This window comes from Schistocerca cancellata, chromosome 6 (assembly GCF_023864275.1).
Source record: "Schistocerca cancellata isolate TAMUIC-IGC-003103 chromosome 6, iqSchCanc2.1, whole genome shotgun sequence".
Taxonomy (NCBI): Eukaryota; Metazoa; Arthropoda; class Insecta; order Orthoptera; family Acrididae; genus Schistocerca; species Schistocerca cancellata.
Window position 1 is genome coordinate 330,610,703 of NC_064631.1, and position 27,856 is coordinate 330,638,558.

Genomic DNA, 27,856 nt, shown 5'->3' on the forward strand with positions numbered 1-27,856 from the left:
GTGCCTTCAGTAGTTCAGCTCTGCTGGCTCTAGGCGCCTGTACTAGTGAGATGTATTGACGGTTTGCGCAATATATTGAAGAAGACCACAGACCTCTACAAATATTACGCACGTTCAATATTTGGACCTTAGTACTACGCGATACTCGTCAGTTCCTTCGGAGGTCGTAATTTTCGGACTTGTAAACAACTGAAACGGAGACACTATACGAATATGAATAAATCGGGAAAGACAGATGAAAGAATTCATCTGCTGAAGTGCATTCAGGTGAGTAGTTTTGATCACATATTTAATATCTATGCTTCTTATGTAATTAGCCTTAGAAATATTTGGCAAAAATGTTTTAAGTGCAAGGAAATAACACTTCAACTGCTTACTTGTTCGTTTCAGAAGCTTGATTTTTTTATTGCAGAAATTAATTAATTTATTTAAAACATACCTATCCTCTACAATAATGTATCTTACTCCCTTCAGGTTTATAGATCACTTCCAGCATTATGGAAAGTGAAATCTGAAGAATATAAGAACAAAAACATTAAAAATGAGTCCTACAATATCCTGCTGAAAGTTTATCAAGAAAGGTATCCATCAGCTACGAAGGAGGATTTAAAAAGGAAATTTAATTCGCTCCGAACAAATTTTCGGAAGGAACTGAGAAAGGTAAATGATAGACAATCAGTAAGTGGACTGGAAGATACATGCCAAAGCACCATGTGGTACTTTGAAGAAATGAAGTTTCTCATTGATCAGGAATCGCCAGACACGTCGTTCTCTACAATACCAGATGAAAATGGAGAATACTGCATCATGACAGTAAGCTGAAATATTTATTTTATTTGTCTTAGTTCGTAGAATTGACAAGCAAGATAAGATCACAAGTCCAGTAAGCATAGATGCTGTTTTGCAACACTTATCACAGTACACACGTAAGATCATTGTAGGTTTCAGTCAGCATAATCGTTTTATTTACTTTGCAGTACTAGTTACAGTAAAGAAACGCATTAAAAACAACGCATCTACATGATAAATTACCTTCCTTAATTTATAATTAGTAGTTTTGATTCATCAATCTATGCTTCCATGAATGAGCCCCTGGTCCATTGGGCTAGTGTTTGATGTAAGCGGCCCCCCTCTCAATCTTAGTGTGGTGACAAACTAGTTAAGTACATATATTGCGGCTCCTAGACGGTTAATAATATTGGCAATATTTGCCCGACGAGCAGTAATATTGACCATCCAGGTTTGAGATTGAGAGATTGCACAGTATTATTGGGAACATTAAAAACTTTGGAAATGTCTGACAATATTTTGTATCCACTACAGTATTTTTAACAATATCCGTGACAGTCTTTCGCATGCTGCACAGGAGTCAGCTTTTAGCTTGGATCAGGTTTGTTGCTGGTATGAGGAAAATGAGTTCAATACAAGATGAAAAACATCGAAATGTATAAATTATTGCCGGCATTGTAGGATGTTAGGGCAGATGAGTGCAAACCATAAGTGTCAAGAACGATAAATCTTAGGGCAAGAAAAGGTACGGCCAGGAAAGAATATGTGTCTCGTTAGCGGTAATGCAAATTAATGAATAAAAGTATATATCGATATTTACCTCTGCGTATACACTACTTACCAGAATATAATCCTTTAGTGCGCGTATTATTGCAAAAAACGTTTTCACAAAAGTAAAACCGAAACTGCACTTGCATACAAGACGGCATTTGGCTGCGCCATTTGTTGCATGAAACGAATGGCACGCAAATGGTTTCGTGTGTATCTGTAGACACAGCGCCATCAGCGTATACTTAAGTTTCGTCATTTTGTGATTGCTATAGTCGTATGTGAAAAAAAAAGAAAAAAAAGTTTGTGGGGGTTCGTGTCTGGATAAAGAAAAGATGTCATCAGGTCAACTATTTTCCTTACAAAAGACTCGGCCAAATCGAACAAAGGGATTTTAGCCTTGTAGACATGCGCTGTTCCACAGCCAGTTGTTTTGATTGCCTGTATTTTTCTTGAATAAATTTTACTCTGAAGCTAAGGTATTGTTAACACACCCATGTTGAGATCGCGTATGACTGCCTCAAGCGCTGCAACATGTCGCCGCTTGTTTTTCTAGTCAGTTTCATTAAAATCCTACGAACACATATGCATAGCATATGACTGCTCGACAGATGTCATCGTGATGTGGAGTGTACGAAATCACATAACAGCATAACGTAATATATTGTGCAGAATTATGTCATATAAAACAGGATATTCCATAAAATTTGAAGTGAACTCTTAGGGGTAAAATTTTTATTTGCCCATATGGGACTTTCTGCCATTGTAGCACATCAAACCGCACTGAAAAGAGGCGTCTTGGAGACACCTTCAATGAGCTGTATCACTGAAATTGTAATTGTTGGAATACTCAAGTAGAAACATGCTATTCACAAAATACGGCCCCCTTTAGTTTCCGAAACATCGAAATTAAGACGGTGGCGACTCGATTTGCAGCTGTTAGCCAATGATGGCCTGCACAGGGCACATGATTTAGCCAGTTACAGCGAACACAGAAAAAATTGTATTTAATAAATGTGTTCAATTAAAAAAAAATTTAAGTCTCAGTAGTAGAAGTCACTTTTCCCAGTGGATGTCATATACAGTATTTCAAGTTCAAGACGTCATTTAAACCGACAAATGGAAAAGCAAAAAGCCTACTTGTGACTGATCTGTAGCACAGTTCGAGGTCTAGGTTGGGCTGAAAGGCGACATTTTTGTTCTGAGTTGACAAAACCAATAAATGTGAAAGCAGAAAATCTAGTTCTGGTGACAGGCTTACATATATCTTGTTGCGTGGCAGTGAAATGCAAAATATCGCTTGTCACAAATAATAGGCTATTTTCCCAAAAAAGTCGCTATTTCGGAGGGCGTGGGTAGGATGGAAACTAAAAGCACAGCTTGAAATTTTTGTGGAGCCAACTAACTGTTGTAACCTAGATTGTAGATTTCCTGTTTCACGAAACTGTCAGTTTTAAGGAGAGTTACAGCTTGCTGCGGCTAGTTTGTCGCTCTGTACGAGTCAAATATGATGTTATCGTTTGCCCAGTTCGGATACCGTAATATAAACATGGCACCGATCTGTTGGGCGGCCCGAGGAAGAAGTTTGAATAAAATGTTACAGTTTGGTTGCGATTTGCCGAAGCCATCGTATGTACTGTAGAAAACATGGCTGTGGTGATGGACTGATCTTTAGCGTAGCCCAACGATCATATTATTCCGAAAATTTAGTAGCGTATTTTCGAAATGTCTCGATTCCTGTTTTCATATATTGTTATCACACTTCCTGGCACTGTAGCACGACAAGCAAACAAAAAACGACGTGACTTGGTTGATATGAGGCAAGTGGATCAAACAGCGAGATCATCGGTCCGATCGAATTAGGGAAGGATGGGGAAGGAAGTTGGCCGCGCCTTTTCAAATGGGCCAACCCGGCATGTGCCTGAAGCTATGTAGGGAAATCACCGAAAACCTAAATCACGATGGCCGGACGCGAGTTCGAACAGCCGTCTTCCCGAATGCGACTTGAGTTGTATAGATCTTTAATGCCCTGTATCAATGAAACTGAATATTTTCGAGTCGCAAGTATAATTACGAAATCATCAAAGATGGCAAGACAGCTTCGTAAACTGTGGAATCAAGATTGCGATGTGCTTTTGTTAGATAGAGCACAAGACATGTGATCTCTTCAGTCACAGCAGACTGTCAAAACCATGGCTCCATGGTCAAAACACATCACACATGATGTAGTTAGCCAATCACATAACCACATTCTCTGTGCACGAACATACAAACAAAACATTAAGCATGAAACAGGAGTAAAGTATGTATCCCAAGTAATATACCTTTCATGCTGAGGAAAGTGAAGGTCCGGTTTCCCGAAAAAGAACGGAACTGTAGTGGCTAGTCATGCATGCAGATTCTTTAAAAGAATTATTCCATCACAGTTCCATGGGGCACCGGGCTGGTAATGTTTACCTGCTTCAACGAAAAAGATGTGTAATATTTCTTTGGAGCGATATGCTCAACAGAATATATACCCAACCAAGGGAGGATTAAGAGGGGGGGGGGGGGGGGGGGCACGACGTAGGGGGCGATCGACACCCCCCCCCTCCGAGGGTTGAAAGTAAATTAGGATCAAATGCGCCATAGTTAAGCACGCAAATTTAGAGTGTTGGTCAGTGTATTTAATCATTTAATTCAGTATTCCCCAAGCCACCATACTTTGTGGGCCCAGAGAATGTATTACCAGTAACAGTGACTTGTGCTCTCCCTCCTGTTCGAATTGGGGCCGCCAAATATTAGCAGGGCTTCCTGATCTGCCACAGCAGCATGCACTTCATGTTTACATTATGGCACCGTCTGCTTTGTTCCCATTGCTGTCATTGCTACTATTGTAAGACTGCTCACAAAATGGATAATGGAAGACCCAAACAAAACATTTCTGCCAGGCTGTGCAGTTAAGTGTTGGCAGTTTTGCACCCCAGAAATTTTTCCTACTGTTAGATCTTTAATATTGATCCTTTCTTCTTTTCCTGTGTCCACTGCAGGAGCAGGAAGATCTTTTTCGACATACAAACTCATTAAGAATTCGTTGAGAAACTGTTGTGGGCAATACTGCTTAACAGCGCTTGCTTTGTTGTATGTCCATAGAGACATCATTATTAACGAAGAAAAAATTATAGATAAGTATATTGCGAAGGTCGGAAAGAACAGAAAATATATGTGTTCTTAAGTACAAGTAATATTTAGGATAATGACAGTTGTTATTCTGTGATGTAAAAAGATTGAGTAGTCAGCATTCACCCACTTACATTATAATTTTGTATAAAAACTGAAAAAAGTATGAATTAAATACTAATATGCATGAAGCATGCCAAATATACGCTGTAGGGGTAGAGAACTAAAATGAAAAATATAAACACAATTATTTTTTGTAAAAATATCTTTACCAGGTTTTAACCATTCAGTGTATCAAAGGAACATAATATTACATTCATAACTATGGCTTTATGTAACTGCAAGGAAGCTTTGAGCTACTTAATCATTCTCACTGTTCTGTGCTTCTTTGGAGGTATTAGTGTCAAATACATTGTTTTGATGAAATAATTAATATGTATATTGCATTTTTATTCCCACTATGTTTGTTTAATAACAAGTATGATTGTGAATTCTATTGAAAATAAAAATTAGAAAAAAATATTTTAATATCTGATCTACAAAGTTCAGACTATGGTCCACTCAAAGCTACTAAAAATCTTCGGTACCTTGAGTATTATACAGATAAACTAAAGTTGTCACGAATGATAGATGTCACAGGGAGGATCTTTTCTTAGATTATTCTTGTCCCAAGGTCCTTGTGTTTGTCATTGGAGTGACTAAGTAGTAGGATAATATATTCAGTATTTTTTAGTTATCTCTAACCATCACATATACCAATGGGTCCACTGAATTTGCGTTATTCTTTCAGGATTCAGAAACTTCTGAAGCAGAGATACTCACGAAGAATCCTCCAACGAAGAAAAGGCAGCCAGCACTGGCTACAAATGATTTGCTAGAACTTGCATGCAAGCGACTGCGGGAACGAGTGTCTGATGAGGACCACATCGGCATAATGTGGGCTCGTGAACTCCAGAAAATGGACCCAATGCAGCAAACCTTTGCAAAGAAGTTTATCAATGACATTTTATTTGAAGGACTAATGGGCACACTGCACAGAAACTCTGTGGTTATAAATGGCCCAGCAACATCTTCTGCAAATAAGTCTCCAATCACAAATGTCTCAAGTGCTTCAGCTGCCTCAAGCAGTTCACACATTCTACAATAAGGCACCATTCTACATTTTGTAAATGTGGCTGAGTTTTCCTAATGCCATTTGGTATTTGTATATTATTTGTTTACAATTTTATCATTTTAATGGTGTAATTATAAAGTAATTGCAGTAAACTTCAATGTAATGTATATAACACACAAGTAAAATCGTTATTTGACTGTTCTCACAGAAACAACTTTTGTGCTTTTGTGGCATAGTGTACTTCCCCACTGGGGTTCAGAACTTTGCTGTTGTGTGCACGTCACTTACTTTGACTTTTTTTCCAAACAGGTGTTAACAGCTTCCCAGGTTTCTATTACAATACGGCTGATAGTAGTGCATGTGTTGAATGTTGGAAATTTGCAGTCTTCAAAAGTGTTTCCAATTGTCAGGTAATGTAGTTTAATGAATAATCTTTTCTGTAGGCTGATCACTGTCATCACAGTATCTCTTTTCTGTGTACATAAGGCATAATGAGGTTCACCAGTTCATTGAAATATTCCTTGTTCACCCTTAACAGAATATGGGGTCACCTTTTGGGGAAGCCTAGAGACTCTTGTAAACCCCTGTTTAAGAAATCTGGTATTCCTCCATTACCATGTGTATACATTATGGAAACCTTTTTGTTCTTTACATTAAATGTAATAGGACTGGAGACTGCAAAAAAAACTGTGATATACATGAGCACTTTACCAGACAAAACAGAAACTTACATATGACTCAAATCAGCACAGCAGTGTGCCAAAAAGGTACTTTTCACATGGGAGTTATAACAAACTTCCCGAAAACATAAAAGCTATCACTGAGGTCAATACATTTGGAAAATCTCTAAAGTCATATTTACAGCATCACTGCTTTTACTCCATTGAAGAATATTTAAATTTATGAAATGTGTTATATAAATAGTTAGGTGTAAAGTGTATTATTGTAAGCTTAAATATGTATGCCTTGAAATGACTTTCAGCCTGTATACTTATAACTTGACTTGTCCAATGTCTTATGCATAAGCTGCTATGTAGACAACAGTACCAATAAAATACAATCTACAGCACAATCTGGCTCTGGTGCAAGTATCTCTTAGAATGTTAGTATGGCCATGTGTAGAACACCTTCTAAGCCACTATTCCTCCCATCTCCACTTCCTTTTGTTTATCTTTTTGTGGCATGTACCAAATACAATTGCGATACATGCGAGATCTACACACATCAAAAAAAGTTTTGCATCACCTCGGTTCGAAGAGTTCTGGAACCTGTACAAACACTTGGAATAGAGATCAACATAAACATCATTTCCACCCTTTTTATTACTCATGAAAACCACACATTGCTTGTTGCACCACCATACAGTGAGTCCTTCAGAGCTGATGGTCCAGATTGCTGTACACACTGGTACCTCTAATACCCAATAGCACATCCTCTTGCAGTGATGCATGCCTGCATTCATCATGGCACACTATCCAGAAGTTCATCAAGGCACTGTTGGTCCAGATGTAGGAAGTCATTCACAAGATGTGCATTTTGGGGGTGTGGATTGTGGCTTGTTGTCCATGAAGACGAACACTTCGACAATATGCTGCCGATATGGTTGCACTATCGGCAATTCACATATTGTACAGCCTTTACAGCGCCTTCCATGACCACCAGCGGCATATATTGGCCCCACATAATCCCACCCAAAACAGCAGGGAACCTCCACCTTGCTGCACTCACTGGACAGTGTGTCTAAGGTGTTCAGCCTGACTGGGTTGCCTCCAAACACGTCTCCGATGATTGTCTGGTTGAAGGCATATGCAACACTCGCCAGTGAAAAGAAGGTGATGCATGTCCTGAACAGTCCATTCAGCATTTTGTTGGGCCCATCTGTATTGTGTTGCATGGTGTTGTGGTTGCAAAGATGGACCTCGCCATGGACGTCTGGAGTGAAGTTGCGCATCATGCGGCCTATTGTGCACAGTTTGAATCATAACATGACAACATGTGGCTGCATGAAAAGCATTATTCAATGTGGTGACATTGCTGTTAGGGTTCCTCCGAGTCATAATCCATAGTTAGCGGTCATCCACTGCAGTAGTAGTTGTTTACATCTTTGGGCAGGTTTAGTGACATCTCTGAACAGTCAAAGGGACTGTGTCTATGATACAATATCCACAGTCAACGTCTATCTTCAGGAGGTCTGGGAACCAGAGTGATGCAAAACTTCTTTTGATGTGTGTATATCGTTGAGCAATGACATGGTCACTATGAAGGCAGAGTTCTAACTGACATACTGAGCATGAATATTGCACAATAATTTTGTGCTGTTTTTGCCTTGCAGTTTTGTGCAAATCACTTGGTACAACTAACCATACTTTAAGCACAGTTAGTGACAGCCTTAAAATTTTCCACTCAGCTCTCAAAGGACCTTATACAAATATTCTGGAAGAACTGTGCTAATAAGAGAGAAGATACAATATGCAGAACAAGTAACAAGATTTTAATTGAAACTACTTTTTTAATAATGTTATGAAAAGGATGTTACTACTCACCATATAGCGGAAGTGCTTAGTCACAGATAGGCACAATGAAAAGACTATCACAAATATAGCTTTCTGCCAGTAGGGCCTTTGTCAAAAATAGATGACTCTCTCTCTCTCTCTCTCTCTCTCTCTCTCTCTCTCTCTCTCTCTCTCTCTCACACACACACACACACACACATGCACACACACATACAAACACAACTCACACACATGACTGCAGTCTCAGACAACTAAAGTCACACTGTGAGCAGCAGCACCAGTGCATGATGGGAGTGGTGAATAGGTGGGGGTAGGGAGGAGGCTGGGGTCGGGAGGGGGAGGGATCGTAGGAAGGGGGTGGCGAACAATGCAGTGCTGCTGGAGAGTGCTCAGGGACAAGATGGAGAGAGAGTAGGGCATCTATGTGCAGTCGGGAGGTTAGACGGATGGCCGAAAAGAGGGAGGGGTGGCAGAAAAGGAGAGAATTGAAAGACTGAGTGCAATGGTAGAATGAGGGCTGTGTAGTGCTGGAATGGGAACAGAAAAGGGGCTGGATGGGTGGGACAATTACTAACGAAGGTTGAGGCCAGGGGGTTTGTGGGAACATAGGATATATGGTATTGCAGGGAAAGTTCCCACCTGGGCAATTCGGAAAAGCTGGTGTTTGTGGGAAGGGCCCATATGGCACAGGCTGTGAAGCAGACATTGAAATGAAGGCTGTCATGTTTGGCGGCATGTTCAGCAACCGGGTGGTCCACTTGTTTCTTGGCCACAGTTTGTCGGTGGCCATTCATGCAGATAGCCAGCTTGTTGGTTGTCATGCCCACATAGAATGCAGCACAGTGGTTGCAGTTGGGCTTGTAGATCACATGACTAGTTTCACAGGTAGCTCTGCCTTTGATGGGATAGGTGATGTTTGTGACAGGACTGGAGTAGGTACTGGTGAGAGGATGCATAAGGCAGGTCTATTACAAGGGTATGAGCCATGAGGTAAGGGGTTGGGAGCAATGGTTGTGTAGGTTCGATAGACAGTGGAATACCACTGTGGGAGGAGTAGGAAAGACAGTGGGCAGGACATTTCAGGGAATGATGAGAGGTAGTCGAAACCCTGACAGAGAATGTAATTCAGTTGTTCCAGTCCTGGGTGGTACTGAGTTCAGAGGGGAATGCTGCTCTGTGGCTGGACGGTGGGACTTTGGGAGGTGTTGGCGAGAATGGGAAGGCACAGGAGATTTGTTTTTGTACAAGGTTGGGAGGATAATTTTGGTCAGTGAAGACCCTTGTTATATTTTGAGAGGGACCATTCATCACTGCAGATGTAATGACCGTGGGTGGCTAGGCTGTGTGGAAGGGACTTGTTGATATGGAATGGGTGTGAACTGTTGAAGTGGAGGCATTGCTGGTGGTTAGTAGGTTTGATATGGATAGAGCTACTGATGTAGCCATCTTTGAGGTGGAGGTCAACATCTAGGAATGCCCCTTGTTGGGTTGAGTAGGACCAGGCAAAGGAAATGGAGGAGAAGTGCAAATAAAATGAAAGGTTTAGGATTCTGGTTATTGAGGAAGGATTCCTCTAGATGGCCCGTGAATAGGTTGGCATAGGATGGTACCATGCGGGTGCCCATAGCCGTACCTCAAATTTGTTTGTAGGTAACGCCTTCAATGGAGAAGTAATTGTGGGTGAGGATATAGTTGGTCATGGTGACAAGGAAGGAGGTTCTTGGTCTGAAATCCTTTGGGCATTGGGAAAGGTAGTGTTCAATAGGGGTGAGGCCATGAGCATTAGGGATGTTAGTGTAAAGGGAGGTGACAGCAATAGCGAAGACAGGGCACCGTGTGGTAAAGGGACAGGAACTGTGGAGAGTTGGCGTGAGAAATCGTTGGTACATTTTATGTAGGAGGGTAGGTTCCGGGTAATAGGTTGAAGGTGTTGGTCTACGAGAGCAGAGATTCTCTCAGTAGGGGCACAGTAACCGGCCACAGTGGGGCATCCTGGGTCGTTGGGTTTATGGACTTTAGGAAGCATGTAGAAGTTAGGAGTGGAGGGAGTGGTAGGGGTGAGCAGGGAGATGGACTCCAAGGAGAGGTTCTGGGTTGGGCCAAAGTATTTGAGGAGTGACTGGAGATCCTGCTGGATTTCTGGAATGGGGTAACTGTGGCCTTCTGCCACGTAATCCTTGCAGTCCAAAACAACAGTGGTTGAACCTTTGTCTGCAGGTAGGATTATCCCCACACTTACCATTTACCCACCCTTCAAAACTCTCTCCCACCACCACATGGAATCCGGAACCCAAACAGACCTAAAACACAGTCATGAACCTTTCCTCCAGAAGCCTTAGCCTCACAGAAATATCAGTCCTTTCCAAAGGCCTCACCTTTTGCCCCACTCCCAAATTCAATTATGCAGGCCTTGTTAAAGACCTTCTCTCCTTCTCCTGGTCCCTACGTTGGAAACATGTTTTTGTCACTAACCCTACCAATTAGACTCAACCAAAGACCAATGTTGAATCCTGACTAACTCAGTTCACTCCTCCATACAACTGTGATCCACCTCCACTGCCCCCAAATTACTCCCTGTTAACTTTCCAGAATTTCTGAACCTCGAACCTTCCCTAACCATCATTCTCCAAATTCCTCAACATGCAAACTAACCTTACATCTGTGGAAAGAACTGCAGTCCACCATCTAAAAATGGATCCTGACATTAAAATCATACTTGCAGACAAAGGTTCCACCACTGTTGTTTTGAACTGCAAGGACTACCTGGCAGAAGGACTCTGCCAGCTGTCAGATACATCCACTTACAAACCTTGCCACAGTGACCCCATTCCAGAAATCCAGCAGGATCTCCAGTCACTCCTCAAATACTTTGGACCATCCCAGAACCTCTCCTTGGAGTCCATCTCCTTGCTCACCCCTACCACTCCCTCCACTCCTACCTTCTACATACTTCCTAAAGTCCATAAACTCAACCAACCTAGATGCCTCAATATGGCCAGTTACTGCGGCCCCACCGAGAGAATCTCTGCTCTTGTAGGCCAACATCTTCAGTCTGTTACCCGGAACCAACGCTCTTACATAAAAGATACCAACTATTTCCTGCACCGACTCTCCAACCTTCCTGTCCCTTTACCATACGGTGCCCTGCTCGTCGCTATGATGCCACCTCCCTTTACACTAACATCCCTAATGACCATGGTCTCATTGCTATTGAACACTACCTTTCTGAATGCCCAAAAGATTCCAAACCAACAACTTCCTTCCTAGTCACCACGACCAACTATATCCTCACCCACAATTACTTCTTCTTTGAAGGCATTGCCTTCAAACAAATCCCCAACATGGCACCATCCTATGCCAACCTATTCATGGGCCATCTAGAGTAATCCTTCCTAAACACCCAGAATCCTAAACCCTTCACCAGGTTCAGATTCATTGATGACATCTTTGCAATCTGGATTGAGGAAGAGGACACCCTATCCACATTCCTCCAAACCCTCAACAAGTTCTCCCTGATTTTCTTTGCCTGGTCCTACTCAACCCAACAAATGACCATCCCAGATGGTGACCTCCACTTCAAAGGTGGCTACATCAGTAGCTGTGTCCGTATCAATCCTACTAACCACCAGCAATGCCTCCACATTGATCGCTGCCACCCATTCCATATCAACAAGTCCCTTCCATACAGCCTAGCCACCCATGGTTGTCTCATCTGCAATGATGAGTGGTCCCTCTCAATATAATGAGGGTCTTGATGAAGCCTTCACAGACCATAATTATCCTCCCAACCTTGTATTAAAAACAAATCTCCTGTGTCTTATCTTTCCAGTCTCCCACCACCTCCCAAAGTCCCACTGTCCGGCCACAGAGCAGCATTCCCCTCGTAACTCAGTACCACTCAGAACTGGAGCAACTGAATTACATTCTCCGCCAGGGTTTTGACTCCTCTTGTTGTTTCCTGAAATGAGAAATGTCCTGCCCACTATACTTTCTTCATCTCCCACAGTGGTATTTCACTGTCCATTGAACCTATACAATATACTCATCCATCCCTAAACAACCCCTGCTCCCAACCCCTTACCTCATGGCTCATACCCCTGTAATAGACCTAGATGCAAGACCTGTTCCATGCATGCTCCCACCAACACCTACTCCAGCCTTGTCACAAACATTACCTATCCCATCAAAGGCAGGGCAACCTGTTAAACCAGTCCTGTGATCTACAAGCTAAGCTGCAACCACTATCTGCATTCTATGTAGACATGACTACTAACAAGCTGTCTGTCTGTGTGAATGGCTACCGACAAACTGTGGCCAAGAAACAAGGAGACTACCCTCTTGCTGAGCACACTGTGAAATATGACATCCTTCATTTCAATGATGGTTTCACAGTTTGTGCCATATGGATCTTTCCCACCAACACCAGGTTTTCTGAGTTGCACAGGTGGGAACTATATCCTACTTTCCATAACCCTCCTGGCTTCAACCTTCATTAGTCATTATCCTCACCCATCCAGCCCCTTCCCTGTTCCCATTCCAGCAGTACACAGCCCTCGTTCCACCATCTCCTCCAGTCGTTTTACTTCTCTCCGTTTCCGCCACCCTCCCCTCCTCCTCATCTGCCCCCTGCCCTTCATCTAACCTCCCGACTGCATATAGCTGCTCTACTCTCTCTTCACCTTGTCCCTGCGCACTCCCCAACAACACTGCACTGCCCGCCACCACTACCATACTATTCCTCCCCCTCCCTGCCTCAGCATCTTCCTTATCCTCTCCCAGTATCCACTCCCATCGTGCACTGGTGCTGCTGCTCGCAGTGCGGATTCATCTATTTGTTGTGCCTATCTGCGATTCAGCATCTCCACTGTATGGTGAGTAGCAACTTTCCTTTTCATAATATTGTTACATTCCGTCCTGGATTTTCCAGTGTTTCCTTTCTGTAATATTTTCACAGAATGTGTGAAGCTCCTGTTTCTTCGTATATATATTACTCCCATAGAGGGGTGATGGAGCAAGCAGTTTGTTCACATCTGAATTAATTACTGAAGATTCAATTTGCTTTGTTTACACCTTGTTAAATTCTCCATCTTTGTGTAGCTTCGCTTCTTTCATGTCTTGCATTTTAATCTTGTGGTCAGATATTACAGTACACCTTGTTTATGAACCAGCTATCTTAGCCACCAGCTTTAGAGCTTTTCTTAAACCAACATCTGTGCCTTTACTTGTCAAAGATACAAACAAATTATTTTTGTAAATGATTTAAAACAACATTAAATTCTTGGCTTTGTAACCTAATAACTACAGGGAGCATATGGTTGATGTTTGCCCACCGTGAGCTTGAAGACCGGGTGCCAGCTAATACCACTTTTCGGTTGTTGTAGATAGCAAACATTATAGATTTAAAGAACGGGGATAATCAGCAAAATATGTACCCTATGTTGACGTACTTTAAAACCTCAGCAAGCTTGAGGCTGATTACTGCTTACTTTTATCTTTAATTGCTACTCTTTCCATTCAGCCCCCTTCACCTCCTTATTACTAATCAGTTTTCTTTTGTTTGTAAGGTTATATTTTCAGTTTTTTTCTCATTCTCATGTCAACAATGTTTCTGTAGTACTCCTTCAGTATTTCATGCATGAATTACCTCACCCCTGTTTTTATCTTTATTTTCAATCTAATATGTTTCTGAAGTTTATTTTATGTGAAATGTAACCAAGTGTCTACAGACAGCTCTGTTTTTCTATTGTGTAGCACAAATTTAAATGAGATGTGTGTTTACACTTTGCTCTTCACATCAGTTGTATATTCATGGTTGTTGTTGTTGTTGTTGTTGTTGTTGTTGTTGTGGTCTTCAGTCCTGAGACTGGTTTGATGCAGCTCTCCATGCTACTCTATCCTGTGCAAGCTTCTTCATCTCCCAGTACCTACTGCAACCTACATCCTTCAGAATCTGCTTAGTGTATTCATCTCTTGGTGTCCCCCTACGATTTTTACCCTCCACGCTGCCCTCCAATACTAAATTGGTGATCCCTTGATGCCTTAGAACATGTCCTACCAACCGATCCCTTCTTCTGGTCAAGTTGTGCCACAAACTCCTCTTCTCCCCAATCCTATTCAATACTTCCTCATTAGTTATGTGATCTACCCATCTAATCTTTAGCATTCTTCTGTAGCACCACATTTCGAAAGTTCTTATAATCAGTGAAAATGTGGCACTGGATGGTACAGCTCTTTTGTGAACTACCGCCTGCAGTGTATCAGAACTCAAATTTCCTTCTTGTTACACAACACTGATTAATTCTGACCTTAGATACAGCTGTATGCCTCACACATTCTTTTCATTTTCCTTCTTCTATCATGTACATCTTTGTACACTAAATTTAGACTACAAATGTTGCAAAAATATTGTAAATATGTATGCTTGTAACTTCCTGAACTTCTGTGATTTGGGATATTCAGTACAAGTGCAGGCATCATTGTATGCAAGCACCATCTATTTTGGAATGTGCACACACAAATCGTATAACAAATGTTGGCCTCAAGCAATGTCTTCTGTACTTTAAACACAAAACTGGAACTGTTGTTGTTGTTGTTGTTGTTGTTGTTGTTGTTGTGGTCTTCAGTCCTGATACTGGTTTGATGCAGCTCTCCATGCTACTCTATCCTGTGTAAGCCTCTTCATCTCCCAGTACCTACTGCAGCCTACATCCTTCTGAATCTGCTTAGTGTATTCATCTCTTGGTCTCCCTCTATGATTTTTACCCTCCACCCTGTGCTCCAGTACTAAATTGGTGATCCCTTGATGCCTCAGAACATGTCCTACCAACCGATCCCTTCTTCTAGTCAAGTTGTGCCACAAACTCCTCTTCTCCCCAATTCTATTCAATACTTCCTCATTAGTTATGTGATCTACCAATCTGATCTTCAGCATTCTTCTGTAGCACCACATTTTTAAAGCTTCTATTCTCTTCTTGTCTAAACTATTTATCGTCCATGTTTCATTTCCATACATGGCTACACTCCATACAAATACTTTCAGAAACGACTTCCTGACACTTAAATCTATACTCGATGTTAACAAATTTCTCTTCTTCAGAAACGCTTTCCTTGCCATAGTCAGTCTACATTTTATGTCCTCTCTACTTCGACCATCATCAGTTATTTTGCTCCCTAAATAGCAAAACTCCTTTACTACATTAAGTGTCTCATTTCCTAATCTAATTCCCGCAGCATCAACCGACTTAATTCGACTACATTCCATTGTCCTCGTTTTGCTTTTGTTGATGTTCATCTTATACCCTCCTTTCAAGTCACTGTCCATTCCATTCAACTGCTCTTCCGAGTCCTTTGCTGTCTCTGACAGAATTACAATGTCATCGGTGAACCTCAAAGTTTTTATTTCTTCTCCATGGATTTTAATACCTACTCTGAACTTTTCTTTCGTTTCCTTTACTGCTTGCTCAATATACAGATTGAATAACATTGGGGAGAGGCTACAACCCAGTCTCACTCCCTTCTCAACCACTGCTTCCCTTTCATGCCCCATGATTCTTATAACTGCCATCTGGTTTCTGTACAAATTGTAAATAGCATTTCGCTCCCTGTATTTTACCCCTACCACCTTCAGAATTTGAAAGAGAGTTTTCCAGTCAACATTGTCAAAATATTTCTCTGAATCTACAAATGCTAGAAATGTAGGTTTGCCTTTCCTTGATCTTTCTTCTAAGATAAGTCGTAGGGTCAGTATTGCCTCAAGTGTTCCAACATTTCTATGGAATCCAAACTGATCTTCCCAGAGGTTGGCTTCTACCAGTTTTTCCATTCGTCTGTAAATAATTTGCGTTAGCATTTTGCAGCTGTGACTTATTAAACTGATAGTTCGGTAATTTTCACATCTGTCAACACCTGCTTTCTTTGCGATTGGAATTATTATATTCTTCTTGAAGTCAGAACTGGCTCTCCCACGGCTGTCATTAGTTCCAATGGAATGTTGTCTTGTTTTGACTTAGGTCTTTCAGTGCTCTGTCAAACTCTTCACGCAGTATCATATCTCCCATTTCATCTTCATCTACCTCCTCTTCCATTTCCATAATATTGTCCTCAAGAACATTGCCGCTGTATAGACCCTCAATATACTCCTTCCACCTTTCTGCTTTCCCTTCTTTGCTTAGAACTGGGTTTCCACGTGAGCTCTTGATATTCATGCAAGTGCTTCTCTTTTCTCCAAAGGTCTCTTTAATTTTCCTGTAGGCAGTATCTATCTTAACCCTCATGAGATAAGCCTCTACATCCTTACATTTGTCCTCTAGCCATCCTTGCTTAGCCATTTTGCACTTCCTGTTGATCTCATTTTTGAGACTTTTGTATTCCTTTTTGCCTGCTTCACTTGCTGCATTTTTGTATTTTCTCCTTTCATCTATTAAATTCAGTATCTCTTCTGTTACCCAAGGATTTCTACTAGCCCTTCTCTTTTTACCTACTTGATCCTCTGCTGCCTTCCCTATTTCATTCCTCAAAGCTACCCATTCTTCTTCTACTGTATTTCTTTCCCCCATTCCTGTCAATTGTTCCCTTATGCTCTCCCTGAAACTGCATACAACCTCTGGTTCTTTCAGTTTATCCAGGTCCCATCTCCTTAAATTCCCACCTTTTTGCAGTTTCTTCAGTTTTAATCTACAGTTCATAACCAATAGATTGTGGTCAGAGTCCACATCTGCCTCTGGAAATGTCTTACAATTTAAAATCTGGTTCCTCAATCTCTGTCTTACCATTATATAATCTATCTGAAACCTTTTGGTATCCCCAGGGTTCTTCCATGTATACAACCTTCTTTTATGATTCTTGAACCAAGTGTTAGCTATGATTAAGTTATGCTCTGTGCAAAATTCTACCAGGTGGCTTCCTCTTTCATTTCTTAGCCCCAATCCATATTCACCTACTACGTTTCCTTCTCTTCCTTTTCCTACTATCGAATTCCAGTCACCCATTTTCATCTCCCTTCACTACCTGAATAATTTCTTTTATCTCATCATACATTTCATCAACTTCTTCATCATCTGCAGAGCTAGTTGGCATATAAACTTGTACTACTGTAGTAGATGTGGGCTTCGTGTCTATCTTGGCCACAATAATGCGTTCACTATGCTGTTTGTAGTAGCTTACTCGCACTCCTATTTTTTTTATTCATTATCAAACTTACTCCTGCGTTACCCCTATTTGATTTTGTATTTATAACCCTGTATTCACCTGACCTGAAGTCTTGTTCCTTCTGCCACCGAACTTCACTAATTCCCACTTTATCTAACTTTAAGCATTCCATTTCCCTTTTTAAATTTTCTAACCTACCTGCCTGATTAAGGGATCTGACATTCCACGCTCCGATCCATAGAATGTCAGTTTTCTTTCTCCTGATAACGATGTCCTCTTGAGTAGTCCCCGCCCTGAGATCTGAATGGGGGACTATTTTACGTTCGTGATATTTTACCCAAGAGGACGCCATCATCATTTAATCATACAGTAAAGCTGCATGCCCTCGGGAAAAATTACGGCTTTTGTTTCCCCTTGCTTTCAGCCATTTGCAGTACCAAAACAGCAAGGCCGTTTTGGTTAGTGTTACAGTGCCAGATCAGTCAATCATCCAGACTGTTGCCCCTGCAACTACTGAAAAGGCTGCTGCCCCTCTTCAGGAACCACACGTTTGTCTGGCCTCTCAACAGATACCCCTCCATTCTGGTTGCACCTATGGTACGGTTATCTGTATCGCTGAGGCACGCAAGCCTCCCCACCAACGGCAAGGTCCATGGTTCATGGGGGGGGGGGGAACTGGAACTAAGACGTGGAATGTAGTTTATATGTTAAATGTACACAGATTAGCAAACTTAAATAATTTTTTAATGTAAAGATATGTATTTGCTGCTTAGTATAATGGCCATGGACGTTCAAAGAAGGGCAGCACACATTATACTCTCAGGAAATAGGGGAGAGAGTGTCACGGACATGATACAGGATTTGGGGTGGACATAATTAAAACAAAGACATTTATCATTGCGGCAGAACCTTCTCACGAAATTTCAATCACCAACTTTCTCCTCCGAATGCAAAAATATTTTGTGGATACCATCCTACGTAGGGAAAACAATCATCGTAATAAAATAAGGAAATTCAGAGCTTTCTCAGGAAGATATAGGTGTTTGTTTTCTCCATGTGCTGTTCAAGAGTGGAGTAACAGAGAATTATTGCAAAGGTGGTACGATGAACCCTCCTCCGGGCACTTAAGTGGGATTAGCAGAGGAAGATGTTGATGTAGCTGTAGATGTAGATGTGAGCACCAACTGGCGGAACCACTTTCCTTATGCCATCAGCAGTGCTTTCCTATCAGTTTGCACTTACGTTTCACAATAGTGACGTTGATGAGATAATATATCTATATTTGTTGGGTAGGTGTCATTTCAGCTTTGTTCATATTTTATGTGATTTCTTTTTCATGATGTATTTGACACATTTTATTTAAAGTCATTGCTCAGTTTCTTGTGTACACTGTATTTTAGTTTTAAATCTTTTTAAAATGAAAATTTATAAGATTCTTTAATGTTAATAAAGAATTGTGGTCAAGACTAATGTGCTATTTTTTGTTTCTCTTTCTTTCCTTCTTTCTTTTTTTTACATTCCTCATTCCTCCTCTACTGACTGCATTTCATCTCTTGGTACATTGCACTTTACTATTTTGAAATTGTTCTTCGCATTTATCTGTATTCAACACACTCCTATCCTCCTTTCCTGTCTTTCTGTCCACTTTTCTTCTTTAAAATCCATTTAAGCATCTCTGTGGATAGACAGTGAATGCCATCTAGGGTCATAGAAGGTATTATGACATCTGTGACTGTTCTCTTTGTCACAAATTTTGTAGTCTGCCACAGAGTTACTCAGCAGATCATGGTTGTAGCACATTTTCCTAATCCATTTAAGCATCTCTGTGGATAGATAGTGAATGCTATCTAGGGTCATAGAAGGTATTATGACACTGTGACTGTTCTCTTTGTCACAAATTATGTAGTCTGCCACAGAGTTACTCAGCAGATCATGGTTGTAGCACATTTTCCTATGGCTTATTCTTTGTAACCATGCGCCTTCAATCAAAGACGTCCATACAGTAGCTTGTAGGGAGATGGCTATGGAGTATTTTTAATATTTTGGAAGATGAATGGCGACTTGTAAGTAGCACCTGAACATACTATATTTTTTCCATTCCCTGCAAGCTGCCCTGAGTATGGGTGCACTTGTCCCTGTCTGTGCTAGTCCATTTATTTTACAGAAGTCTAACAAGTTTCATGAAGTCTCCTTCCATGAATAATGAATGTGGCAGCATGTATATCGGACAAACAATTCGCATGGTTGTGGGGCGTTGTACTGAGCACAAGTGCCATATAAAACAAAGGGAGCTTGACAAGTCGGCCATTGTGGAGCATTGCGTAGAAAATGGACCTTAAAGTGCAGTTTGAAAATATAGAAGTGTTGGCTCATTCATCTACATATTGGGGCTTCATTATCAAGGAAGTGGCTGAGATTCCAGAATGAGATTTTCACTCTGCAGCGGTGTGTGCGCTATATGAAACATCCTGGCAGATTAAAACTGTGTGCCGGACAGAGACTGGAACTCGGAACCTTTGCCTTTCACGGGAAATTTGGTAGAGCACTTGCTAAACATCTGGTAGGATTATTAGCACCAAAACTAGGACATTGTGAACACCATGTTGTCAACTCGCAGAAATTTGTTGAGACATTCAAGAGAATGAAGATAGGCCCAAATGACCTAATGGTTACCCTGGACATTGTGTCACTTTTTACTAGAGTTCCAATAGAAGATATGCTGGATCTTAACATTTCCCATCTGGAACCAGTAAGTTGTTCCATCATGTCCTAACGACAACATATTTTTTGTTCTGCGATGAATGTTATGAGATGACGGACGGCACAGTCATGGGGTCACCACTGTCTACAGCAGTCGCAAATTTCTTCATGGAGCACTTTGAGGAGCAGGCTCTGCAAACTGCGACATTACAGCCATCTTGCTTTCTATGATATGTTGATGACACCTTCCTGATATGGCATCATCGTGAAGATACACTACAGCAGTTCATCAATCACATGAATGGTGTCCATCCCAATGTTAAATTTACTGTCAAGATGGAGAAGCATGGCAAGGTACCATTCTCAGATATTTTGGTTGAGCAGAAGGCAGGAGGCCAGCTTGGTCATTCAGTGTACTGGAAACCAACACACACTGATCGGTACTTGAATGCCAATAGTTTCCACCACCCTGTACACAAGAAAGCGGTCTTGTACACATTGGTACATAGAGCCAAGATTATCTCTGACGAAGACCACGTACAGTCTGAATTGCAGAACTTAAAATGTGTTTTCGGGGAAAATAAATACAGCAAAAGAGACATCGCAAACACTTTCAAGGACCGCCGACAAAAGACACCTGGTGAATCGGTAGAAGAGGCCAAACAGACTGCATTCCTGCCTTACTGTGCAGCAACTAGCAACAAGATAGGACGTCTGTTGCAGAAACATGGGCTAAGACCAGTGTTCCAGCCTGCCCCCAAGATATGTGATATGTTGCGCCCTGTTAAAGACGACATTGCTCTTTGAGTGTCCGGCATGTATGGTGCACGCTGTGAATGTGGCAGCATATGTATCAGGCAAACAATTCGCATGGTCGCGGAGAGTTGTACTGAGCACAGCGTGATCTAAAACAAAGGGAGCTTGACAAGTCAGTCACAGCGGAGCATTGCCTAGAAAACGGACATAAAATACAGTTTGAAAATACGGAAGTGTTGACTCATGCATCTACATATTGGGACTCTGTTATAAAGGAAGCGGCTGAGATTCGTTTAAATAAAAACAGTTTCAACAGAGACCAGGGGTAGACATTCAGCAGAGCATGGGGGCGGGTGCTGGACATCTAAATAAAACAAAAACAGATGCACGATGCGGGAGCGGCAGTTTCAAATGTGGTTCCTGCCCCTGGTGCCACCTGATGTCACCGGTGCTGCCACGGGCAATAGCTCCGCTAGCTGCCCGGGTCAACTTACGCGCGCGTGCCACATTGGATCTATCTGATTGGCTGCTGCTGATGTCGTCATGCCTATATGAGTGAGAAACTGTAACAGCCCCAGCAGTCAGTGAACTCCTGATGACAGTGGCAGCGATGGTCATCGAAAGCTCGAGGATTTTATTCGAATTGACGTGGCTTGAAAACTGAGAACATTTTATTCATGTATGCCATCGCGAAAGACTTCGAGGACACAAGTCTCCTTCCACTCCCTATTATTCCTCATACCCTTCTCTTACCATGCATACCTGTGCATTTAAGTTTCTCATTATCATAATCTTCCACCAATCAGCTGTGCCTCCATCTCCATTTCGAATTCCTCCTCTTCTTTAGCAGAAGATCCAACTTGTACTGCAAACTATTGCAGACTGTCCATATTCTTTCTTTCACATTCATGTACACTATGACCTTCACCATCCTGTCACTAATTCCCTAGACCTCCTCTTTCAACCATCCCAATATAGCCTATATCCATTCCTCTTCAGTTCCCTTCTTCCTTTAAGGGTAATTCATACTTGACAGAACATAATGTCACGTCACATTAAAGATTCCACAATGAATTTCAAATGTCTGCATTCACATAGGCTCACAGGCCATCAATGACACAGAACGGAGCAGGATATTACCATCAAAGTTTCTCAGAAATAAAGTTTCGACACTGACGGTAATAATCTTTTGTTGATCACATGACCGCCAGAGTCATTTCCTTCTGATACAAAGCCAGAGTCTCATCACAATCTATGCTCCACATTGTGCTTTTGTTAGGTCATGTTTCTTGTGTTTGCTATTAGTTCTTGTTCTTGTTTTGTTATTCATTATTTGTTATTCAATTATTGCTTCTTTTCATTATTTGTTGTGTCTTTTTCTACTTTTAATAATGAAAGGTGAAATTTTAATTGAATTATTAAGACAAGAGTCTATATCTAAAGACAAAGATGATGTGACTTACCAAATGAAAGTGCTGGCAGGTCGACAGACACACAAATGAACACAAACATACACACAAAATTCAAGCTTTCGCAACAAACCGTTGCCTCATCAGGAAAGAGGGAAGGAGAGGGAAAGACGAAAGGATGTGGGTTTTAAGGGGGAGGGTAAGGAGTCATTCCAGTCCCGGGAGCGGAAAGACTTACCTTAGGGGGAAAAAAGGACGGGTACACACTCGCACACACACACATATCCATCCACACATATACAGACACATGCTTGTGTCTGTATATGTGTGGATGGATATGTGTGTGTGTGCGAGTGTGTACCCGTCCTTTTTTCCCCCTAAGGTAAGTCTTTCCGCTCCCGGGACTGGAATGACTCCTTACCCTCCCCCTTAAAACCCACATCCTTTCGTCTTTCCCTCTCCTTCCCTCTTTCCTGATGAGGCAACGGTTTGTTGCGAAAGCTTGAATTTTGTGTGTATGTTTGTGTTCATTTGTGTGTCTGTCGACCTGCCAGCACTTTCATTTGGTAAGTCACATCATCTTTGTCTTTAGATATATTTTTCCTTCGTGGAATGTTTCCTTCTATTATAACCATAAGACAAGAGTCTGTATTGTATGATATGAGTGATAATAGATATTCAGATGCTCTTAGGAAAGAAACAATGTAGAACAAAATAAGAGAGGTGGTTGGTGCCTCAAGTAAGAGAAAGCAAAGTACTTTTGTTTTAAATTTATTTAAAGCAATTAATTTACAGATACATGTTGACTGATATGAATCATTGAGTAGCGTCACATGGATGCTCCCATGGAAAGTTAAAGCAATTAATTTACAGATACATGTTGACTGATATGAATCATTGAGTAGCGTCACATGGATGCTCCCATGGAAAGACTCCATATGGGCTATTGAAAAAGTGCTATATTATTCTGTTGAGGAATGTTGTGTTTATAGTGCAACCATATTGCCTATTAAGGTTGTTAATCTTTCCCAGTTTGTCTATTGCATCATCTGGTTGGTCAAACCCAGTGTTGTCCTATATGTAATTATTCACAATACATGTAGTCATTATAATTCTGTCTGCATTTTCTAGGATAGTATGTTTTCTTAAGAAGAATATTCTAAATTTTTGTGCCATTTGTCCAAAAGCATCTTCCATAACTTTTCTGACCCTGGATAGCTTAGCACTGAAAATTTGATTTTCAGTGTTGTAGCCGGCTACTGTGGCTGAGTTGTTCTAGGTGCTTCAGTCTGGAAACATGCAGCTGCTGGGGTCGCAGGTTCGAATCCTGCCTTGGGCATGGATGTGTGTGATGCCCTTAGGTTAGTTACGTTTAAGTAGTTCTAAGTCTAGGGGACTGATGACCTCTGATGTTAAGTCCCATAGTATTTAGAGCCATTTTGAGCCATTTTCCAGTGTGGTGAGTGTTTTGCACTTTTGGAAATGGGCAAAATAGATATGTTCTAAGAGGAAAAGCCTACAATTGTGTGATGTACATGTTAGTACCTGGCAGATTCTTCTTCTTGGGGACATTCAACATATTTTCTTCCAGTACTGTACCAGGTTTAGAATATGCAGAATAGAAAAGAAGAAGAGAAGTTTATTGTCTTGTAACATACAATTTCAAGTCATTGACCTAATGTACAGGAGACTCGTTGAAATACAAAAACTGGTTTGCAATTTTCCTTATAATATCAGTAATATAATATGTTGTACTGGATAATTAATTAGTTAACTAATTAATAGTTTTTCTTAGAAAGTAAAAAAATTTTAAAAGTTAACAGTCCCAAGTACTTGCTGTCTCCTGCTCAAATTTTCAGGTTGGCATTCATGAATTCTTCTACTGGATTGTAACATTTCTGCACTAGTTTGTCATATAAGGTATTTTTCAGTGTTTTTAAATTTATGCTGAGCAATTCTCTTCGTTTCACTTTGTTATAAATTTCACACCCATATAATGTGGAGTTTGAGCATAAAGTAAGACATGCCTACATCACTGGTTTTCTCATACAGTTTAGTGCCCACAGCAAAGAATTTGTATTGTATGACAATAAAATCAAACAGCATAATCAAAAAATTATGTTTGTAGAATTGTGAGCCACTGACTGGCGGAGTCATAGTTTGCATGTTTGCCTTCAGTGGTACTCAAGTAGTCTGGAAAGCTCCACATCAGCAAGAAGTCTTCTAAAACTCACTTTCAGCCCTCCTCAGTTGGTGAGGTCATTACCTGAGTCATCATGACAACAATTATAGTTTGACAAACTTCCTCCATAATACTGTCCATTGCAGAGTGACCAGGGCAGAAACAAAGCAGTTTGCAGTGAATCGCTAGCTACAAGGTACCTCCAAATTTTAAGAAGTGGTGTTAAGACATGCCATTTATAAACACTGCATCTTACAAAATGTATTTAGTAAATGCAGTGAATTTCAAACATGTTTTGTTTTCTGTCTATTGAATTTTACTAAAAATGAAGTTCTGTGTTCAGATCCTGGAGAGGCCAATGAGTGCAAATGACTGCGATGTCATTTACTGCCAGTGGTGTTATTGAATGTGCTACGGAGGGGCATTTTGTCAGCACCGTGCTCTCCTTCTTGTTGTTGGGTTTCTTGACCTTTGAACCATCACTAATCAGTTGAGTAGCCCATAATTTGGCCTCACAAGGCTGAGTGCAACCCATACGAATTCTCTCACCAAGGAATAATTCCTGGCAGTACTCGTAATGGAACCCAGATCATCTGCATGGCAATCAGCTGTGCTGGCTGCTCAGCTATGGAGGCAGACATATTTTCCAATAGTATAGCACAATTTTAAAAAGCTTGTAATGGTAAATTACAAGTGAACAAAGAGCATACTTTATCAATTGGTTCAAATCATCAGTTATTCTGTCATTACTTATAATGTACACTAGTCACAGTTCAATAACTATTTAATTTTATTAATTGGTTCCATCTGTAAATCAAATTGCAATTACTTGCTTTTATTTCAGGTCATGGATGCATATCTAGGTGAGTCTCTCTCAGGGACCAATACAGGAAGATAATCAACAAAAAGTGGACAGTTATTAACCAATAACGGCAGTGGAAGTGTGAAAACATCGAGAGCTGACTAAGGCTGTGTTTCTGAAAAAGGGCGACAATAACAAGTGCTCCCTCACTAACTACAGACAAGGAAATAGTGTGTAGAAGGCAATGAACAATCAAAGGCATCCTTGCCTGCCACCATTAGCTTCAAAGTAGAAGACTTAACAACTCCAAGTGGCTCAGTCCGTAAGTGAAAGAGGGTCTCAATATCGAGCTCCTCTGGCTGAGTTAAAGAACTGTTGCATTAGGGAACACAGTGCTCAGTTACATTGTTTTTCATGAGCTTGGTAAATATAGTGAGAACCCTTGCATCATATGGATGGGGAATTATCAGGAATGAAGTATATAAAACAAGTCAGTAGGCTAGAAAATGAAGAGGCAGATCTTACAAATTACATATCAGGATCCAACCCTTAATCATCATAATGTAATTTTTTTAAAACAAGAAGTGACCTCAATATGCGAGCTCTGATTCATAAACATGTAAAACCTTTTTCTTTTTTACATTTCTGATGTAATTGTTACATGCCTGCATAGGATTTTCAGTAGCACTTAAAGGTGATATATATTATTTTTCAGTGAAAAAAACTGCAATTTGCCTGCAGTTTGAAGTGAAAAATGTACTGGGTAGAATCAGACTGTAGAGTTTATTTGTACATTGTCTGGCATTTGTAATGCTTAATGGACTAACACCTTCTGACCCTGTGGCAGTGACATAATACTTTTTTGTGAAGTATATATCAAGTAACGTATTGCAGTTGTTTGTTTAAGTGTGTTACATAATCTTGAACTTGCAAATGTTTGGGAAAACTAGACAGTTATGAAATATAGCATCACCTATACTCCATTGTTTTGATGTACACTTGGGTGGATTACTGTACATAAAATTGCTTACTGCTGACAGTTTTCAGATCATTGATAATAACAACTTTTATTTGTGGACTGAAGATAGTGTGAGACATACCTGTGTTACTTTATATACCTCCAGTACCACATAATGCATTATCAGTTTCAGTTTATTGTGAAAGAGAGAATGAAAGATGAAGTAACTAATATTTTTAAACACAAACATTTTGAGCTCATTTTGACAGGATTTTGAATCAAGAAACCACCATCATTCTATGTGCATAATATAACAACCATGTTCATTGGTAGAAGGTAATAACAGTGTGCTAATCTCACTCACTTGCCCTTTGTGTTGTGTATGAAACATTTGCTGCAAGCATCTGAGATCAATATTTATGTGGTTTCACTTGTTTTTCTCAGTACAGGTAAGGCATGTGAATATTTAACAGCCAAATACAAACTTTGATGAAAGCTTGAAGGGAACTGACTATGTCTACTACACAGTTGCAGTCTTTTTCAGTTGCTCTTTGCATTTTGTCTGGAACAGGTGTTGCAAGCAAGAGATATCAATATGTGTGTGGTTTCACTAGTTATTCCCAGTACAGGTTAAACACTTGAACAATCAAAAGCTAAATATAAGGTATAAAGGAAACCTACAATCTTGAAGGGAAAGAAATTGAGTAAGATATGACTATTACTCAAAAATTTGTACAGAAATGGCATCAAAACTTACCTTAAAGAAACTTCATTTTTATTCATGGTTTGATGGTAGCTCATAAAACTGTTTCCCATTTTGCAATTTTGGACACAATGTGATGTAATAAATGAAAAAGATATTTATAAACTGTTGATTCCTCTTCCTTGAATTCCTCACAGAGTGTATGAAATTCCTGTTCTAAACCACATAATGATAACATTTTTCAGATCCATGCTCTTCATGGGCATTTTTTCACACTTTCTATCTCCTCTAAAAAGTGTTACTGCTGCAAGCTGAAAACCATTGAACCCACTACAGTAAAAGCCCATTAATCTGGCATCCAAAAGTCTGCACATTCAATAACCTGACATCGCTTCTTATGCCAATTGTCTGTGGTAATTAAAATGTAGTGTTTTAAAGTGTAATAATGATTAGTACTGTTTTGTATCACAATTACGGTAGTGCTGCATATTGTGGGAATGTTATCTCAACTGCACATTGCAAAACAAAGTAAAAGTGAACTGTAAACATGTTACGCTTACACTACAACAAAAGCTTCACATAATTAATCAGATTGAGAAAAGTGAGAGTACAAATAGGATTATGAAAGAATACAAAGTTGATTCTTCAACAATCTACAATATTAAAGAAAATAAAGGTTAACTTCAGAAGTTTCCTATGCAGCCAGTTGCAGTGAAAGACATTGAATCATGAAAAACTTTGGAAAAGCCCAAACTAGTTCAGTTTTATGAAGTTCTGTGCAAGTGGTTCTGTACCAAAAGGTCTGAAGGAAAACTTGTAACTGGCCCTATTATTAGGGAAAAAGGTGCCAAATCTA

At 40.5% G+C, this 27,856-nt stretch overlaps 1 protein-coding gene across 2 annotated transcripts; it reads left to right on the forward strand.

Moving 5' to 3' along the window:
* LOC126190968 (uncharacterized) lies at window positions 1–27,120 on the forward strand. Of its 2 annotated transcripts, XR_007538302.1 has the most exons (4): window positions 1–267; window positions 475–813; window positions 5,507–6,240; window positions 25,382–27,120. XR_007538302.1 is itself a non-coding variant. In XM_049931632.1 (3 exons), exons 1-3 carry the CDS (start codon window positions 214–216, stop codon window positions 5,861–5,863), a joined length of 750 nt encoding a protein of 249 aa, XP_049787589.1. In that variant the 5' UTR covers window positions 1–213; the 3' UTR covers window positions 5,864–6,612. The 2 variants fall into 2 exon arrangements, 1 of the variants encoding a protein (XP_049787589.1); XM_049931632.1 differs by lacking the exon at window positions 25,382–27,120 and having other exon boundaries at window positions 5,507–6,612.
* The last annotated feature ends 736 nt before the right edge of the window (window positions 27,121–27,856 follow it).